Source organism: Camellia sinensis, chromosome 5 (assembly GCF_055761805.1).
Source record: "Camellia sinensis isolate YWXY chromosome 5, ASM5576180v1, whole genome shotgun sequence".
NCBI lineage: Eukaryota > Viridiplantae > Streptophyta > Magnoliopsida > Ericales > Theaceae > Camellia > Camellia sinensis.
The window spans coordinates 80,730,462-80,745,729 of record NC_138965.1 but is presented as its reverse complement, the minus strand read 5'-3'; the positions used below and the strand labels follow the sequence as shown (position 1 = coordinate 80,745,729).

The window sequence follows — 15,268 nt, the reverse complement described above, 5'->3', positions numbered from 1 at the left end:
AAATTGTAAAAATTTCGAATTTGAATTAATACTCATAAAACTACAAAAAAATTCAACTTTAAAATTGAAAAAATTATCAATTTGTAGTTTCAAAACTGCAAATATTATCAGTTTGCTCATTTGTAATTTATCAAAACACAATTTCACGTCGCAACAATTGTGGAGATCTCAGATCAGTAGCTTCTAAGGGTTTGTAACATTTTGGCTTATCAATATTTTTATTTTTTTTAAAAAAAGGGAAAAAATAAAGAAGAAAAAAAAGACTAGAGTCATAGAGAAAAACATAAACGTATCTTCAAAACTACAAAATTTTACAATTTTCACCACCTATAATTAAAACCCAAAAAATATTTATTCAAAACTTGAAAATTTTCTCTATTACAACAAAAAAAAAGAAGTGTGCAACAGGAAAAAAAAGATGAAGAAGAAGAACAGAGAGGTCGAAGGAGACAGACAAACATATAGAGCGAATTGTACTCCAACAATAATTTTTTGTTTAGATCTGATGTAGATCTACTAAGATCTACTTTAAATTTTAACATTCCGATGAGTTTTTTTGTGATCTTTGCCAAATCTGAATAGATCTATGTCAAAAACAAAGCCGGAAACTCAAATCGTTGGTTGGTGGTTGCCGATGAAACCCCAATCGACGGTATCGCCGGTAAGTAAAGCAGAAAGAGAAAGATAAGAAGGAATGCGCTGAGTGTATGTCCAAAAGAGGAAGAGAAGAATGCGCTAAGTGTATATCAAAAAGAAGAAGAGAAGAATTTGCCAGACTTTTTGGGTCTACACAAAATATTGTGAGACTAAATAAACCTACCGTGTTTGAAATAGGATTTATGGGTAATTTACCCTAAATTTAAAAGGTGTATCTATATATGGTATCAATAATATACTCCCATCTATCCCATTTTGTTACTGCACTTTTCTATTTTAGGATGTCCCAAAATGATAACCCCATTTGAAAAGTCAAAGTAAAAAAAAACATCAATGTGTGGTTTCAATTTTTTAGAAATTGAGTTTTTGGTTTTTAGTAAATATTTTTAAAATTTTAAACCATTTTTTTTTATTTTTTTAGATACACCTTACTTAAATGTATCTAAAAAGTAAAATATTTGTAAAAATCAATAAATACACAAGATACGAAAAATGTACTGAATTTTCATTTTTATTTTTAATTTTTTGTTTTTTTGTTTTTTTGGTATTTTAGTGAATTTTTTAAAGATTTTTTGTACAAATATTATATTTTTTAAGTGTATTTATATTAGGTACATTTAAATTTTTTTATAACAAAAATTACTTAAAATATTTAAAAAATTCACTAAAAATAAAAATAAAAAAACCTGAAAAACAAAATTTTCAATTTTCTAAAAAGTGAATCATGAGTTGGAAAACGAAACAAGCTATTCCAAAACTATCCATTTAGAGTAATTATAAATATATTAAAATTTTGAAAAGATAGGAACATTAGTGGAAAAATATTTTAAATTTAAAAATAATAATTACATGCCCCTTAAAAAGTTAAAATCTCTTGAACAAACCAACAACAAATTGGGATGGGGGAAGTAGTCATACAATAAAATTGATTATTTGAACATTCGAAAGAGTTGATTTAAAAACAAAAATTGGTAATATTAATGATATTAAAAAATGCTTAATCACCCAATCATTTTAAGACGTTTCTTTTTTAAGTTTTACAATAATTCAAAAATTCTAAAAAATCATGTTGAAAACTAGAAACTTCCACACAAGACTTGTTGACAACAGGCACTATTTAAAAAAATAATGACAACAGAAGGGGCAAAACTCCAGTTGCATAATGAAGTTAGAAAAATATTCTCCTCTCTTTCATAACTTTTTATCAAAGTTTAGTTAGCTCAAAATAATGTTGTATCCACACGTTGAATTAGCAGCCAAAGTTGAACAAAAAGACAGTTTTTCATCTTTCCAGTGGTTCTCCATAAGCAATAAAGCCGCTCAAGCGGTGCCACTAAAATTCTTCATCCCAAAATTCTTATCAAAACAACCTATTTTGTCATTGAATACCACATTGACAATTATCAATCTCTGTATTCTTCTTCCACTCAAAATGCTGTAGTCGTATGTTTGTTCAGTTTCCATTCAAATACATGTCTGTATTTTCCTTCCCAGTGATCTCTGGTTTTGACTTGCGCTTGTACTGTAGACCGTAAAACCTTCTCTCACAACCAAGCCTAACTTGACAATCCTGCAGAACAAAAGCCCCAAAGTAAAAATTAGTTTAATTAAATCATGTCAATCATTCATTAATAATGGGTCTGGATCTGGGTCTGGGTCTGGGTCTGGGTCGTGTCTATGACAGACTCGGGGAAACCTCAACCATTATGATTTCATGTTTCGTCCCCAAGTATTAAACTGAGAAATCATACATAAGTTGAGTGGTTTTGGTTCTGCTAAAGAAGTTTGGGGAAAAAGTATTCTATAAACCCTAGAATAATGTGGTCAACTGTAGTTGCTTTTCCTAGTTTAATCATGTGGCACAATAATCAACTATCTGGGACCACCCAATTTATGAATGATTATAAACTTGATAGAACATGGAGTCATTGCATAAAAGAAAGTGAAATTCAGCTAGAGTGACATTAAACCTAACCCATTTGGCACCTGAAGTTGGGATTTACATTTATAATGAAATAAATTCAACCAAAAAACACACACCGTAGAAACTTCGGGATTATTCTTCATTGGCTCTTCCAATTCTCTTGCAAGATCTATGCCAAAGTAGAATTAAAAAAATAAAATAAAATAGAACATTAACATTATAGGGAGTCAATTGACAGACAAATATATTCAAATATTATTGCCTGATACTTTAAAGAAGATCTGCAGAATGTACCTCTTGTATCCTTTGTCGTAACTGATTTGGAAAGGACTTTATGGAATAGTGTTGTTCCTTGGAAGACCAAAAATGGATAACCTAAGAGTTCAAGCCTCTCGGGGAGTGACATCTCTGAAAATCCAAAGGATTTCCATATTTCCTTTAACTCAGAAATAGCAGGCACTACTAGTCTCTGAATTCCCATCTGAGTGAGCATCTGCAAAGAAATAAAATATATATTACCCATAATTACACATTTAATGAGTATAATATCTCAAGCTATGGACATAATATCACAATTATGGTCCATTTGATAATGAAGTTATAAATGAAGTCATTCAGTATTTTTTGCTTAGGTGAAGAAACTAAAAGACAGCTACACACCAACCAAGTTAGAGTGGCTATTGTAAGATTCTAAAAACAATTTCCCAACTTTTGGCAATCAACCAAAGCATAAGGACAGATGACAGTTCTCAGTAGACTGACCTTCTCAAGTTCATGCAAAAGAAGTCGACACATGCCTAGTCGACGATATTTAGAATGTGTACCAACAAGAGGCATTTCAGCAACCTGCTGTCCATGGATCCTGGTTATTGAAGCATAGAAGTTTAAAGACTAAAGAAATCATGAAAACTATGAACTTAAGTGGGGAAAAGAAAGAGAGGACAAAAGAAGCGTGAGAATCATTACCTCACCGTGGCTACAGATACAAGTTTATCACCATTCTGCAAAACCAGAACATAGAATCCACGAAAATCCAACCTTTTGAATTTGGACCTGCAAAGAAGATAGAGTATTCAACAATTAATGCAAAAAGGTAAAAGTTTTCAGCTCAAAGGAACAATATGCAAAATGTTCAGCAACCACGTATCCATTTGCAGTTTATCAGTACTTAATCTACAATCAAATTAAGAACTTGTCAAGTTCTATGTTTCTACCATTGCAAGTCCATGCACTCACAACATGAGTAGATTGCCAGCTTCAATACCTGACAGTGTTCTAGAAGACAATCCAAAATGGACCGAGTTAATAAAAAGACCATCCAATACCATCTTAACATAGATCAAAAAGAAGATGAGAGAAAGCCAAGCAGAGGAAAGAATCATAAGACAGCAACTTCAACTTCAACTTAAACCTCACCTTGTCATCAAATTTAAGGGCTGTCAAAATTCCTTAATCCTCTTTGCAATCAACGTAAGATTTAGACTCTGCTTTATGGAAGTCATCTTTATTTGACAAAAGCAAGGAACAAAATATCAAGCATTCTTAAATTTCAGGCTTACTTTGTTTTTACAAATCCTTAATTCACAAATTAAGTAATTGATTATCCAAATGCGTTAGATGTATGTTTGATTAAAGTTAAGTGTTTTTACACCTAACTCAATTTGTAATGAAAACCTACATTAATTATATTGTTCTTGATGGTTCAATTAGCATGGGTATAAGTTCATTTATTAAATTAACCCTAGCCTCAGCACAAGAGTTCACAATTAATTCATTAAAACTACTTTGAGCTATTCCACAAATTTAATTACAATTGTTAAAGAGTGTGTATGAATTAGGGGTTCAATTCAAGTTTGCATACATAAATCTCCACATACAATTATTCACTCAACACTAGGAACAAAGAAACCAAGTGCAAGAATGTAAATAGATTAACACAACCAATTTGTAGTGGTTCGGCACAAGTCTTGTGCCTACATCTCTTTTGGTACCTTGAAGGAATTTCTCCACCAACACAAACAAGTTTTTCAAGGTTAACCCCTAAACTTCTACACTTGAGTGCGCAACACTAATCCACAATATCTAACACTAGAACTTCTTAATGTCGGTGTTCCTATAAAAGACCAAACTGCAGGTGGGCGATGACGTGTCTTGTAAAACACTAAATGAAGGTAAAAACCTTTTTACTTTGTGTCCCAAGTGAAGGTAGATATGAACACAGTGGCTCAAAGCTCCTTTCTTGATGAGCTTGTGAAGTCTTCAAAATTTTTAACTATATAAGCATAGTAATAATTTGAACAATCCACACAAGAAGCTAGAAGTAGTCTGTGTGTTGACTCATCTCTTGGATCAATTAGTGTATTTTGCCAGGGTCACTCATAGACAAATAAGCATGTCAATACTTAGTCATGTGAATTATAGAGAACAACATATTACACGTCAATTTAAATTTCATACTCTATCTCTCATGGAGGTTCATGCATTATTAAGACTCTTTTGGATTTGATTACCTGAAGCTTGTAGAGCCTTCAAGTCCAGTGAAATGACAGTCTTTTGATCTATTTGCTGTGCCATCTTTGGTACCCAAACTTGTCTCACCTTCTTAGGAGGACTTTGTGGCCTAGCATTTGGGTTTGACTTTTAATTGCTCCTAGGCTTGGACTTGAATTTTAGTTTTTCATTTATATTTTTTTCATTTACTCACTCTGATTCTGGAGGGGAAACGTCACCCCTATTAGGAGATTCTTTGATTCCACAAGCTCTGTTAGTTGAGGTTTCTCAACGTACTTACCCATGGTACTCAACCAACCTAGAGCGTACAAATAATAAATACTCAAAAATTTTATTTGACCCATACTATCCTATCACTCTCAAACAACCAAACCAATCAAGGTTGTCCACTCATGTTCAACTCCCCAATAAAAAAAGTTCTTACTGATCAATCAAAGAACTTCAAAGATATCCTTAACTACAGTTTCTGAACCTATCGCAACAACTTTTTAGTTGATGCAATTGATCAATAGCATGCCCGCATTGTCTAAGACCTTGCCAAGAGGAGGACGTCTAAAAGAACCTTATAAACTCTTCTAACAATGTAGAGCCCGCTGATTGTTGTTACATAAATTGATTCAACTAATTTATCAAAAATAAATAAATAAATAAATTGGTTCAAATAAGTAATAGATCAACAAATAAGATGCAACTAACTTTTTTCCATCAACAAGGACTATATGACAAACTTTGAAGATATTTGATAATGCTAACAATAAATACTTTAATCCTGAGTGGCCCATGTAAAGAGATTTAGACATATAATGTGAAAGATAAAAATTAAGGCCCTTACACTGAATTGAACATAACATCAACCACCAGATCCCTTTTACAATGAGGTTCAATGACAGGTTGAAAGCACGCTTGCAGAAGATCGCAGGCACGAAACAAGAGACTGCTGGCATCTGTCCATTTTTTATCGCGAAAGCTACAATAGTTTTTTCGCGACCTTATCATCTTCCAAGACAATCCATTTATGCTGGTTGAATTTGAAATTCCTAGTTGTTGATGAAGATGGGCACATAACTATATGCAAAAAATGAGTTGTAAGAACCAACATTAAGATTTCTTTTTGGTTTTGGAAAGCACCTTATAAATTTTTCAATAGAAGCAACAAATACAAAAAATTATTTTAAAAAATGCACATTTTATAGAAGAAGAAAAAAAAAAAAAAAAAGGCAAGAGCCTAGCAATACACCTACATAAACATGAACAAAAAAAGTTTGGCATTGGCTTTTTTATAAGCTAAAAAAACTAATGTGTTTGGGAAGATACTAAAAAAAAAAAAAAATCCTTTTTTTTTTTTTTTTTTTTTTTTGTGAGTGGAAAAGGGTTACCATTGGTTCAATGGTAAAATCTTAGCCTAATAACCTTAAGGTTATGGGTTCAAGTTATGGTGCAACCACTTTGTGTACTACGCCAAAGGTTAGATGTATATTCAATCTTTCCCCTCCCAAAACTAATTGGTCGTTTTTTAGAAAATGAGTTGCTGTTTGGTTTTTTTTAGCTGATGATATACACTTTTTAACTCAACAAAAAGGTCTTTTCTAAGACATAGGAAGAAAAGTAAAAAAATAAAAATAATATTGTGTTGACTTTTTTGGGTAATTAATATTGCTTTGACTTGTCTAAACACATTTAATCAACTCAAAATTATATGAATCTGGACTAATACAGATCTGGTGGGTTTGACAGTAACCTTTTAAGAAAAATTAAAAAAAAAAATAAAAAATATTTCTGTGCCCACATAATTATGGATAGTTACCTCAAAACACTTTTGGCTGCAAAATGTCTCCCCTGGATAGTTTCTGGGAAATAGAAATCCAGCTTTTATCAAGCAATCCACGTGATCTACAAAGGGGAAAAAATAAATAAATAAATAAAATAAAAGAGTGAGCTTCAGATTAGAAAATTAAAAATATAAAGAATTCAACTAGGCCAAACACACATTGACGGGTGCATTGGCGACAAACATCAGTGAACAGCCTTTTATCACTACAAGCATCTCTCATACAGCATAAGCCACACTGACAACCTGGACAAAACCATTTCCCTTCTGGAACATCCTGAAATGGTTTAAAATCAAGCAAAAAATTATGAGAACGACTATTGTTGATTCTACTTGAAGTTATAGAGGAACAAACAATAAAGGGACATAAATAACAAAAGAGGAAATAAAACAATATTCAATCATCCTGCTTATGATTGGTTCCAACATTCCCAAGGAGATGTGAAACAACACTTTTTTTGCTAGGCAACAATGAAGTGTTGAAGCTAGTGGGTAAAGACATTTTTTAGGATTCTTGCAAGACATGAAAACAAGTTTTGTCGCATAACATACATAAGAATTTCCCAATCACTAGAGTTATTATGTGAAGATGGTATTCAAGCTCCCAAGAAGACATAAACCCAGTCTCCAGTGTGGCCTTTCCTTCAATGGCAATTGTTAGGAGCTGTTAGAAACACATTGTTCTGACCAAAACACATACTAACGTACAGTAATGAAAAGTTCTGTACAAATATGGTCTACTTTGACTATTAAGACAAGAACTAAAAGCTTTAATACTTTTTATGTTTACATTTATCAACGAAGTACCTAACTAAAATTTGAATAGGACAAACAAATCGTCTTGGAGATAATTTAGTAATCAAAATTCTACTATAATTCATAAGGATTTGCTAAGAATTTTAAGCATGCACATCTCAGAAAATGTCAAGCAGTTACCATAACAGTGTTATCATCAAGGAGTAAACATGCTGTATAATAACCATAACCGTAACATGCCTCAACATAGTTACCTTCTCATCAAGAAACATCAAATGGTCGGCAGAAGAAGCATCTGCTTTACATGAAAGAATAACTACTATCAACTTATCAGTAACTTACACCATAAAGTGGTTATAAACTTCTTTAGCGTTTCACCTCTATGGAAGATATGAGGATTAGTCTATAGTCCAAAGCAAATGATTAAATTCTTTGTTTCCAATTTAAGCATCTCAGACTTAATCCCACTCCATGACAACAAAAGTCCATCCTTTAGCTAGACTTTTGTAAGAAAATAAAACAAACTTTATAAAGGTTATCCCCCTACTGAACATAGCCAAAAGAACTCAATTTTATATGCAACAAGATATAAATGTAGCTTCATAACTCAATTCTAATAGAACTCCAATGCACGAGTATACAGATTTTTTTCCCCATCCAGACCAGAATCAACACTAGATTAGTGTTATCGACATTTAGTTAACCATGTTTTTCCATATTTAGAGGTTGTTTAAATATTTTACGGTGACAAAGTATATAACACTTCAACGTCTAGGTTAATAAATTTGTTCACAGACACAGGCTTTTGCTTTAATTTCAAACAGGCGTCAATGACACCAGATTAGTAAGTGTAACTTTGTACATTATTGTCAAGCAATAATCTAATATATTGAATATTGCATCAAATTTCTCCAACTTATGAGTGCTTTACTTCACTTTATTTATCAGTAAATAGATTAATTTCAGAATAACTTTTTCTTTTCGTAAGTATTTAATTTTTAGAAACTTTTTTACAGTCACATGGGCTGCGATATTTGCTCTCATTTTATTCAAAGATAGATTAAAAGGTGCAAGTCAAAACCTCAATACAGCAGATGAAATTCTATCCATTTAGTATAAAGACAGTTTTGTTTTTACATTTTTGAAAAAGGAGGCGCGAAGCAATCTCCTCTAAAATTTATACAACTCTCCTTCACATTTTGATTTTCTTATATAGGGATAATTAATAAAAGTTTCTTTCAGAGAAACATTATAAGCAACAAGGAAGATTGTCTACTCTTAACTCTTATTCATCTTCATTCCATGTACCACTAAATTACATTTTTTTTTTTTCCCTTCTCCAGATAAGCCACTACATGACTTCCTCTTACAACTTATAATTACTCAGCCATATAGTTCATGAATTTCTTGTTTTTTTTTTTGGAACATACCATATCTTTAATATGGGAAATTGCTTGTGTACAGTATATAGTGTTTAAAATTGAATAAAAGATCAACTTAAATTCTTGATTAAGTTTCGCTACAAAATCAACAATAAATGAAAGGTAAATGCACCTTAAGGTCAATGCATGTCAGATGATACGATGATGGGCAGTGATCACAAAGAATAAGCTCCCCTCCAAAGTGACAAACCATGCATATTGTATCATTTTGATAGCAACCAAGGTATCCCCTCTTCCTCTTCCTCTTCCTCTTCTGCTTCCGAGGACAAGACACTATATCTTTGAAACCAACCGTATTTCCTGAATTTGTAAAAGGCAGATCCGTTTGGCTGTGGATATCTTTTAGATAACCTTTAGTTTGTGAAAAACCATTTTCTTTCCCCTCTGCCTCATGTGAGGACTTTATTTTAGCACTGGCTTGCTGAAATTTTCTTGAAACCCTTTGTCCCATCAACAAATTATCTTGCTTGTTAATATAAATCCTCTGTCTGTGGCTACTAATTGAAAACCCTGGGGCACTATTGCACTTTATTTGTTCAGGCTGTCTCAATTTCATTCTTCTCTTAGAAGGAATCAAATGAGATGATTTTATCTTTGTCTTGCCCACAAAATCCTTTGTAGTCACCTCACAATCATCCTGCAGAGATTCATTTCTTTGCAAAACAGGAACATCATTTACATTTTCTTTTTCCCTGGTCTGACAACAAATCAGGGAGTGATCGTCCACTCCATCACAAACAATGAGTGATCTTACCCTCTCTAGTTCTTGTTCATATTCCAATGCCAAAGACTTCTTTGTGTGTGGGGGCAGAGAAACACAATTTCCATCTTCTTTGTTTTGACTAGAGTGACCATTGATGATTAAATTCCTTAATTGCTCCTTCTGACATTTATTTTGATTGAGAGAAGCACCAGCTTTCAATTGTTTTTCCCAACATGAATTTTCAGCCTGAGAACTGAGCTCATTAGCACGATCACCAACAGGGTGTTTCAACTTCTTAAATTTTGATTTCATTTTCAGTGAATGATTCTTCTGTTTAGATTCAGCAGGAAAAGCTCTCTCTTTTTCATTTAGACTTGATTCGTCAACATTCAAGTTGTTAGGATTTTTTCCCTGAGCATCGCTATTTAAGCAATAACTAGAATCAGTCAGGTGAGTATTCTTGGGTTTCCTCCCTTGCTTTCTCACTGTGCATTCTGGATTTCCAGGGTCTACCTGACTCAAATCAAGAGCAATTTGAGTGATAACTTCCATGAAGTACACATTCCATAAGTTAAGAGAACCACATGTCCACTCTGATATCATTTTCCCAAAGCCACAATTTAACTGCAAGCGCTGCCAAACCATCTTTATAAATTCAGCATCTACCCCTTGTTGGTTAGAAAGATCCACCAAAACCCAAGAGCACCGTTCCTTCCAAGAATCTAAGAATTCATCCCAGTCCTGACTGATGCGCAGGGAGGTCACTCTAAACTTGAGCTCATCACCTTCATCTGGAAAATACACAGAACGCACCATTGAATCATCATTACAATCAAAAATTACACCTTCCCACCATGCACCTCTGTAAAATGCATCTACACAGGTACCAAACTTGAACCTGGTTTTGCAATACTTAGGCTTAGACAATAGAGGTTGGGGTCGAATATTTCCACGGTAGTGAACTGGAGTGTGACCACGATGGTACTCGCCTTCAACTGCCTTTGTGACGGTTATGGATTCAATGAGCTTCGCCTTACTACCCTCACACAATAGTTTATCATACTCAACTGAACGGCATAAGTGTGATGCATCAACAACTACCGCAGGGTGCCATGAACCTCGCAGACCTTCCTCAAATTGTCGAACCTTAATAACAAATGCATAGACAGAATGACATTAACTTTCTCGTTTTTCCTCTTTCCATTTCAGAAGTAGACTTCAACGGTGAAAGTAAGGCAAATTTATAAAATCATGTACCAAAAGCATTTAATTCCCAAAACTATAAGCAAATACCAATAATTCACTTCCTTCTCATATCAACTTCAGTTTACTTACTGGTTCCCGTGCCCATATATAGTTGCAAACACACATACATGAAATATATATATACTCCCTCCGTTCCAAAATATTAGTTCCTTATTCTATTTTTCATTGTCACAAAATATTAGTCCCTTTTCAAAAAAAAGTACAAAAATAATATAAATTTATTATTTTGTCATTCTTTTAAATTCATCACCAACCTAAAAAGTACAATTATGACATTAATATTTTCCAAAAAAAAAAATACTGTCGAAGGATAATTTTGAAAAATCAATTTTTTTAAAATACAATAATTGGGGAAATTCTATTTCCACATACCTACTTATCTCAATGCACACACTTAATGAATCATTATTTTAATAACAATAATATCCTAAAATAAAATGACCATAATAGACATCAAAACACACCCACAATATTATATGAAAATATTCCCTATACACATCTTTTAAAAACAAAAAAAAATCTCAGTGCACATCTTTTAATAAAAATAAAAATAAAAAACTAAACCCTAATTCCTTCATTTTAGACAAAAACAACAAGAAACAAAGTAGATTGGGAAATTTTATGATCTTTTTTTCTTTCTTCTTAGCATTAGTTTTCTAGTTAACCAAACAGATTAAGATCACATATTTATACATCCAACCGAAAATAAAAACATTATAAAAATAATTAAAAATTCTTACTGGTGTGAAGGAATTTTCATTACATATTAAACTCTTTTTTTTTTTTTTTGGAAAAAAAAAAAAACCTTTTTTAATTGGCTAAATCTAACATTCTACAATAAACTCTTATGAACTAAACCCTAAAAACCAAACCTTAACTGGGAAGAAGCTGATGAAGCAAAATCTAACATTTTCATTATATATAAACTACCATTGGGGAAAATATATTGCAGACCTTAATTGGCTAAACCTAACATTTTCATTATATATGAACTACCAAATTGTTAACATGATGAAGCAAAAATACAAATTGAACATTTTAATAGCAAAGACCCAGATGAGATTTCATTCAACTAATCAACTTGCAAATAGAAATACTAGGGCTTGTTCGGAAAATAGAAAGATGGGTTTGATGATAGAGGTTAATGAAGATAATGGAGATGGAATTCTTTTAGGTTCAAAGTTGCTCTTAGATAGAACTTCAATTTCCTCTTGATCAAAATTTACTCTTGATTATAGATCTACCCCATCAATTTGGCCTTGGAAGAATTGTTCATCAACTCTATGAGAGGGGCTAAATTAATGTGAGATTGTGTGGAAAGAGGGTTGAGGCGATGTGTACAAGATATGAGTTAAGAGTATGATTGGAATATTTGATGTGTGAAATGAGAACAATAACTAATAATTAAATTACTAAGTGTGTGCCTTGAGAAATGATGTGCACTGAGAGAAAGAAGTAGATGTGTGGAAATAGAATTTCCCCAATAATTGTACTACCAAAAAAGATGGATTTCCCAAAAAGACCATTATTTTGGACGGAGGGAGTATATACATGTGTAAGAGAGAGAGAGAGATTTAGCCATTTCTATGGAATGACAAAACTGTGCTCTACTTTCTGAGTCTTTCTTACAAGAGAGAGAGAGCGCATGGCAAAGTTTCATCATTTTTCGTATGTAGATGCGCAGATATTTGAAATGTTAGTGTGATGCACATTCTGGGAAAGCAATAGTAACCTACCATGATTGTTATGTGCAGAGACCATGATTTGATGACATTGAGTAGAAGTAATTAAAAACAACGTAATAGAGTTGCGATTGAATATATATATATATATATATATATATTATGGAAAAGGAAGCATATGAAATTAAAGAGAGAAAGATCAACCAACCTCCACTCTTTCATGAAGAAGAAGCTTCCTCCTGTGTTTCATTGGAGACAGAGAGAGAGAGGTTTGATTTCTAGAGAGAGAAAATGGGGCGGGAATCAGTCGGTGAAAGCATTGGGTTTTCACGGTTTGAAGCGAACACAGAGTGAGTGACCGAGTGAGAGAGGGACGGATGGATGGTGATTTTAGGCGGATCAATCGATTATCACTTAGAAAATGTCGGGAGCGCTCAAGCATGAGCACGCTTTAGCGGTCTTTTGGAAGGATTATAACCCCCTTTCCTCGCTCACAAAAAAATTAGTTATAATCAGTTTTTAATTAACTTTTAACTAGAAAGTTGATTATAGTCATATTATCAAACAAAAATGATACAGATCACTAATTAGTGGTTGTACTAGGGATGTGACAGTGGGTGTGTTTTGTGCCTTAAGTTTTTTTTTTTTTTTTGGCTTGCCACCTCATTAGTGGTGATGTTAGTAGTGATATTTTAGTGGTCTGTATCATTATTGATTATCAAAATAGTCCTTAAGAGTTGAGTTGTATTTATTGATAGGACCGTGATTCATCCCCCGAAAAGGGGGGAACTCGAATCCCCCGAATTTCCATTTCAAGTAAAAAAAAAAAAAAAAAAAGAAAAAAAGAAAAGAAAAAGAAAACAGTTTCCAGAAAAGGAAATTAGGGGGATTAGGGGGAGGGGTTTTAGGGCTCTAAATCATTTTCCTTATTGATATGATGTTTTTATTTTAATTTTTTTTTTAATTTTTACTTTATTATTGTTCAATTAGAACTCTAACATTAAAAGGATGAATCATTGTTGTATCACTTAATACTTTTACCTTATTTATTTGTTAGTTTTAGGGCATTTTTTTTTTTTTTTATACGATAAGAATATTGTCGCTATAAATAATTAAAAATTTTGATTATTTTAAGTTATAGGTAAAATTTGTTCAATTGTTTTTTATTTTATAAGTTTGTTTGGGTTTAAATTTCTTATCATATAAATAGTCGATATCTGTAGCGGGTAATTTTCAATTTTAAAGATGCTCTTCAATCTTTTTTTATTTCTAGATCACTTTGATTAATAATGATTGGTTTCGTTGAGGAACCTTCATTAGAAATTAGGTTAGAAAATGATTTAAATAATCTTGTCATTACAACTGTAGATGTCAACAGGGGGTTCTGCATAAGCTCAAATGGTCAACCACTCTTGCCCAACGACCTAACGGCTTACAAACTTCTGCGACTTAAGTGTCATACCAGTTAAATGGAAATAGATTAAATCAACTCTAAGACTAACTTGGCTTGGATACCAAAAGGAAGTCCAGGTATTATATCTTAGTAATAGAATTAGATACAGATTAAAAGTTGTAATTGTTTTTGAAGTCGTTTTAAAGACAGCTTGTTCTTATTTGATTTTTCTTTTTTAAGTAAAAATTCTTTGACTATAATTAATAATTGATTGACCTGATGCAAGGAAAAATAATAATCTTGGATTAGATAATTTTTCTTCTAAATCAACGATATATTGATAACTATTAGTGATCTCAATAATTTAGAAATCAAAAGCATACTAAATAAACATCACACTTATATTATATTAAAATCAGAAATAAGATGGAAGAAGACTTACAAAGGGCTACACTCTTGGAAGTAGATTGGACAAAGCATCCAAGATACACACACTCACTTCACACTATAATGACACTCTTACAATCACACTCAACACACTCACAATTTACAATATGGAAATTCTTGATATTCTGAAAACATGCCTTCCTTGCCTTCCTTAGATGGAATGGTTGGCTTTTACAAAAAAGATGAGTTAGGATTGAAGTTGTTTGAAGTCCGAAGAGATAAAAGAGAATCTCTTTTTGCTTTTGTCGGTGGAAAACATTATTGCTTTGGATTTGGCTTTGTCGGTGAAGAGAATCCACTTTATGGACTGGTCTTGAATCACGGGTTTGCTTTTGATGGAGAATTATTGAGATAAGAATATATTTTATTGATTTTATTGTCCTTGAATAGTTGCTTTGGATATTGTAGGAGACAGAGATCACATGGCTCATAAATTATTTAGGTCTACATCTTGACACGTGTTTGAAAAGTCGTCATCAAGGTTTTAAGTGGGGATCCTTGGAGGAGATGATGGAGAAATTATTGGAGATATTGTTGCTTGCCTTGGTTTGGTGAGAATTAGGGGAATAGTTTCCAATACAATGTCATCATCTGAATCTGAAAGAGATTATGCTTCGGCCAATTGGATTATTTTCATTTTAATATATATATATATATTG

The 15,268-nt window shown here is 32.5% G+C and overlaps 1 protein-coding gene across 4 annotated transcripts; it reads right to left on the bottom strand.

Annotated features, from left to right (window-relative positions):
* Window positions 1-1,825: 1,825 nt before the first annotated feature.
* On the bottom strand, window positions 1,826-13,258 carry LOC114298243 (uncharacterized). Of its 4 annotated transcripts, XM_082869125.1 has the most exons (11): window positions 12,978-13,244; window positions 10,720-10,967; window positions 9,231-10,612; window positions 7,080-7,197; window positions 6,897-6,982; window positions 5,925-6,157; window positions 3,548-3,634; window positions 3,344-3,443; window positions 2,876-3,074; window positions 2,698-2,750; window positions 1,826-2,227 (listed from the first exon to the last, which is right to left on the bottom strand). In XM_082869125.1, exons 3-11 carry the CDS (start codon window positions 10,464-10,466, stop codon window positions 2,111-2,113), a joined length of 2,229 nt encoding a protein of 742 aa, XP_082725251.1. In that variant the 5' UTR covers window positions 10,467-10,612; window positions 10,720-10,967; window positions 12,978-13,244; the 3' UTR covers window positions 1,826-2,110. The 4 variants fall into 4 exon arrangements, 2 of the variants coding, with proteins under 2 accessions (XP_082725251.1, XP_082725249.1); XR_014329664.1 differs by having other exon boundaries at window positions 3,344-3,427; window positions 9,231-10,967; window positions 12,978-13,246; XM_082869123.1 differs by having other exon boundaries at window positions 9,231-10,967; window positions 12,978-13,258.
* Between the last annotated feature and the right edge of the window lie 2,010 nt (window positions 13,259-15,268).